This window comes from Aplysia californica, unplaced genomic scaffold (genome assembly GCF_000002075.1).
Source record: "Aplysia californica isolate F4 #8 unplaced genomic scaffold, AplCal3.0 scaffold00251, whole genome shotgun sequence".
NCBI classification, from domain to species: Eukaryota; Metazoa; Mollusca; class Gastropoda; order Aplysiida; family Aplysiidae; genus Aplysia; species Aplysia californica.
Genome location: NW_004797521.1, coordinates 357912 through 362690, shown reverse-complemented (window position 1 = coordinate 362690; position 4779 = coordinate 357912). Strand labels below are relative to the sequence as shown.

General features: G+C 41.1%; 1 protein-coding gene across 1 annotated transcript in view; it reads left to right on the top strand.

The window, feature by feature from the left end:
- The window catches only part of LOC101854642 (glucokinase regulatory protein), a 23228-nt gene that overhangs the window by 8024 nt on the left and 10425 nt on the right, over positions 1-4779 (top strand). Inside the window, exons 8-10 of the mRNA XM_013083738.2 lie at positions 2872-3020; positions 3618-3658; positions 4140-4204. Coding sequence (XP_012939192.2) covers positions 2872-3020; positions 3618-3658; positions 4140-4204 — 255 coding nt within the window. The remainder of the gene's footprint in view (positions 1-2871; positions 3021-3617; positions 3659-4139; positions 4205-4779) is intronic.

The following is a 4779-nucleotide window of genomic DNA, read 5'->3' as shown; positions in this document are numbered from 1 at the left end:
ACAGCTGGTTGATACCAATCCCCAAACCAGGAAAAGACCACTCGGCTCTCAGTAGTTACAGGATGATAGCCATGCAGAACACCTATGAGAAAATTTTGGAAAAGATAGTTGCCGGACGAATATCGGCACACTTGGAGAGGAAGTCCCTGCTGCCAAATGAGCTTGGCAGCTATAGACCCCATCGAGAAACCTCAGTGAATGCGGCTGTCATGGCGTACGACATCTATGAAGGCTTTCAGCAGCGGAAGGAAACAGTTGTGACGGCACTTGACCTTGAGGATGCTTACAACCGAGTCAGCTATAAACGTTTGATCGACCGCCTCCTGGAATTTGATGCGGACATATGGCTGGTGAGGTGGGTAGCAGTAGCCCTGATGGAGAGAAAAATGGCCTTGAGACTGGGTGAATGGACTTCAGATCCGGTATCAATTGCTCCAGGACTGTCCCAAGGATCCCCCCTCTCTCCTGTGCTTTTCAATGTGTACACTGCACAAGTAACAATGCATCAGAAAGAATCTGGACGTGTCCTGAGCTTTGCGGATGACATAATGGCATACGAGCACGGAGATGACAGACTTCAGATGGCAAGGAACATGGACTTCACTCAGTTGTAAAATGGTGCGACCAAAATGAAGCAGTCATCAATCCTTCAAAGGCGCAGGTACTTTGGTGTTCCCTCAACAACAGGATTGTCCAAGACATAACTCCACCAATCCCTTGCAACTATGAGATTATCAACAGACAGATAGAGCTGAAGTATCTGGGAATCCTCTTCGACAGGTAGTTGTCCTTCAACAAGCATGTGAATCATGTGGTAACAAAGGCCAAACAAGGTGTTGGTGCAATCAAGACCATGGCGGTCGCTCTGATTCCGCAAAGAGTGCTCTTCCTGATGTTGCAGCTGGTCGTCCTGTCTGTCATTGATTACGGATTGGGCTGTCTCACGCTGTTCGACACACAGATCGCAAAGCTGGATCGAGTGCAGAATGGGGCAATGAGAGCAGTTCTGGGCTGCACCAAGGACACTCCAATATTGTGCGTGCGCTACTTGCTAGGTTTAAGTGGCATCAGAGTACGCCATAGGATAGCTCAGGCAAAGATGTATCTCAGTGTAATGGGCAAGAAGGATCATCCACTTCACAAAGCACTTCATGACAACAAGAGAGTCAGAATCAGGAGAGGAAAATCTTGGATGGCGGAAGCAGAGGATTCCCTGAGAACCATCTGTGTACCTGAGAGCCTACCACTAGGCGAAGAATGGGAACAGGTGGCCGGAGAATACAGGGACCTCACCAAGGTCAAAATAAGCTTGGGCAGAGACAGAAGAAATATTGCGGCTGCCATCAACGAGAGCGATATCAACGAGATTGTTGACACAAACTCAAAAGCAGGGGATCCTATAATTTATACAGATGGTTCAGTGAAAAGAGATAGCCAGAGAAGTGGATGAGGATTTGTTGCATTCGCCAACAATAAAATCATACACAGTGCATCTGGAGCCTGCAGCAGGGCTACATCAAGTATGCGTATGGAAATTGAAGCCATCACGAAAGCACTTGATTGGATGATCCAAGATCGCCCCCACACAACCCATGCTGTTCTTATCACTGATTCCATGTGTACCCTCAGAAGGATCGAAAAAGGTTTCCTGACAACAGAATGGACTCAAGCTATTGAACCATCGCCTATACGATCGCTCACATGGATTTTCTGCCCTGGCCATTCAGGTGTTAGAGGAAATGAAAGGGCCGACAGATTGGCTGGTGAGGCCACCTTAGTTGACAATACGGTTCAACCAGATAGAGTCGAGATCCTGAAATGTCTCTCTCGCCAGCTGATTGAGGAGGAGGATAGGGAGGCAGAGGCCAGTACTGCCGTGGAGATGATGATGCTTTTGGGAATAAAAAAAAGGAAGTGGAAAATCTGGCATCCTTGCAGGAAAGAACAGAAGAATGTTCAACCAGATGTGCACTGGCACAATCAGTAGAAGGACTCTCGGCAACATTTGGAGAGAGCAATTGAGCATCAATGGACATGTCCGGAGTGCAGGGATGTTGCTTCCTGAAACAAGAACAAGAACAATCGTATACAGTCTGTTTTATACTGAATTGATTTAATTTATTATGACCAGGTTTAGCCATGTGCCTTTTCAATTTCTTTGATAGTGTTTCATTCAGTTGTTTGATATTTGTTTCAATTCATCTCATCATGGGTCGAGTTCTCATTTTGTGAGTACATTTTGACAGTCAATCCTGCTCTAACGGCCACTTGTATAAGACAATCACCTGTACAAATGGCCACAACTTTTTTCCTCCCTTGTGTATTTTTTACATTGAAATGACACCCTAAGACAGCCACCTGCCCAAGACAACCACTTTTCCCCTTGACAATGAGTGGTTGTCGCAGACAATTTTGACTAGTTCCTCAAGGTTAACTTCAATAATCCATTTCAGTCCAGTTAATTTTTGAGAATGCTCTTTGTGGGGTAAATATAGTTTTTAGAAAATATTCCTTGTTTCATTGGTACACAATTCCATTGGAAGAGAAGGAAGAGCCAGAATTTGGAAATTTCAAGCATACAGCTAGAAATGATGCTATTTCATACCATTTATTTTACTTATGTCCCGCAGTGTTTTGATTTCCAGGATACTTTGCAACTACATCAGTCGAAATTATCTAAGAAGGCCACCAATTGTTGAGGAGAAAAGTAGCCATCTTAGGCAGGTGTACGTATTACACAGTGCCATTATTCATTACAATGTTTTTAAAAAATGCACGTTGAGAAATAGAAGTGGCCGTTTGAGCAGGTGATTGTCTTGTACAGGAGCTCGTTAGAGCAGGTTCAACTGAATTACCACTTTTTCTCCTCAGACTATTCAAGGCAAATCTAAGGTAGTTGTCATTGGAGTAACCTGTGGCCTGTCTGCGCCCTTTGTTGCTGGACAGTTGGACTACTGTCTTAGCCACAGGGACGTGTGCACACCAGTGCTCCTGGGCTTTAACCCTTCACACATGGCCAGGTGAGGAGCACGCTTATGCATGCCTCTATTGTTGTTGTTGTTTTGTTCCAGTTTCTGAAGAAGATATGCTAGGCCAAAGAGCTCGACCTCAGATGGCTGCTGGATCAGAGAAATGAAATGAAGATGGAATGGCAAAGTTGCTGTTGTTGATGTTACCATTATTATTAATGTATTTATTGTTTTCAAGCATATTTTCATACTGTATTTCATTTTGTACTTACAAATTTTGATTTTATTATCTGTTTAGGGTAACAGTATTAATTAAGTTTGTTCTTTTTTACTGGACAAATATTGTTGTTTTCCTGTACAACTATTGTGAGAGTCTTTTTCCATTTTAATCTTGATGGCTGCTTTCTTAAACTAAGTTTGTCATCCTACCATTTGGAGTAAGAAAATCTTAGCACTGTTGAAAATTTATGTTTTGCATTATACAGCTTTCTTTGAGTTTGTTTACTTTCCATTGTTGCTTTGAGCATTTAAGTAACCTTGGTTGAGCTCTCCATGTATGGTAAGAAAAAGAATCTCTAGTTGGTACTTTTATTATATCATTGATCAGAGTGTCCCTCTTTTTTACTTGGTCTTTGTTTTGTTTTCCAGAAATATAGACATTCAAAATTGGAACAAAACCTTTTTAGATGGTGAGTTCATTGAAGGTGCTCTGTGATGTGATCTTATGAACCAAAGAAATGTCTGTCTGACAATTCCCTTGACTTGTGTATCCTTCGAACAATCTTAAAATGAAATGTATGTTAGGTTACTGTAGACATAAGGAATAATTTCATTGGATTCACATTGGAGTAGATAAGTTGTAATGTATTGTGCCTTGACGTACTAGAAAGTGCTGTGTTTAGAGGATGTAGAGGAAGTTTCATGAAAGAATCAATAATAGAAGGTCAAGTTATTGGTCACATAAAAACGAAGTAAGGCTTGACCATATCTCACAAGCACAAATAATGTTTCTTTAGTGGAGCCCAGATTAACCTTACTATTGAAATTCTTTTTTTGTAAAATTCCTCATTATTATCTGTAAATGTACTTATTTCTTTTTTTTGTTTTTAAATTAAAATCTGATTTGTTGGTAGATTTTAATCAATTACTTTTCTTTTTCTTTATCTGTAGTTGTAAAACAAATGGAAAAGGCAGAAAAGTCAGGGGCAGGATTTATTCTCAACCCTGTCATTGGGGTGAGTAATTGTGCTGACTTTTTGTTTTGTTGATGTGGTTAGAGAATAATTTTATGTTCTTACAACTAATGTCCTTATTATACAGTAAGTTGTGGGACTTTTAATTACTATTCTGCTAACTTGTGTACATGAATACTCCTTCTTAAAAATTTTTCTTCTCTCCATTTTTTATTCTCTTAGTCTTTCATAATCTTTTTTACTCCTTTCTTGGCCACTTCCTCTGGTCTCAACAATTATTTTAATCAATTTATAGTAGTTCTTTGTTCATCTTTCCATGTCATCATTATACCCTTAAAAGGATAGACATTTAGACATTCTTAATGATATGCTTACATTTACATCATTACCCTATCTCCCCCCCACCCCCACTCCCATTCACTAAACCCTCCCAACCTGCTTTCTCCCTCTCCCCTCCCCTCATACCGTAATCTCTCATTCGATACCCCCTCCCCTGCTTTTCAAACACACTGACACACACACACACACACACACACACACATATATATCCCGCCACCCCTCTGTGCCCACCCCTATGTCATTATTATCTCCCTATTCCCCCACATCTCCTTGTCTCT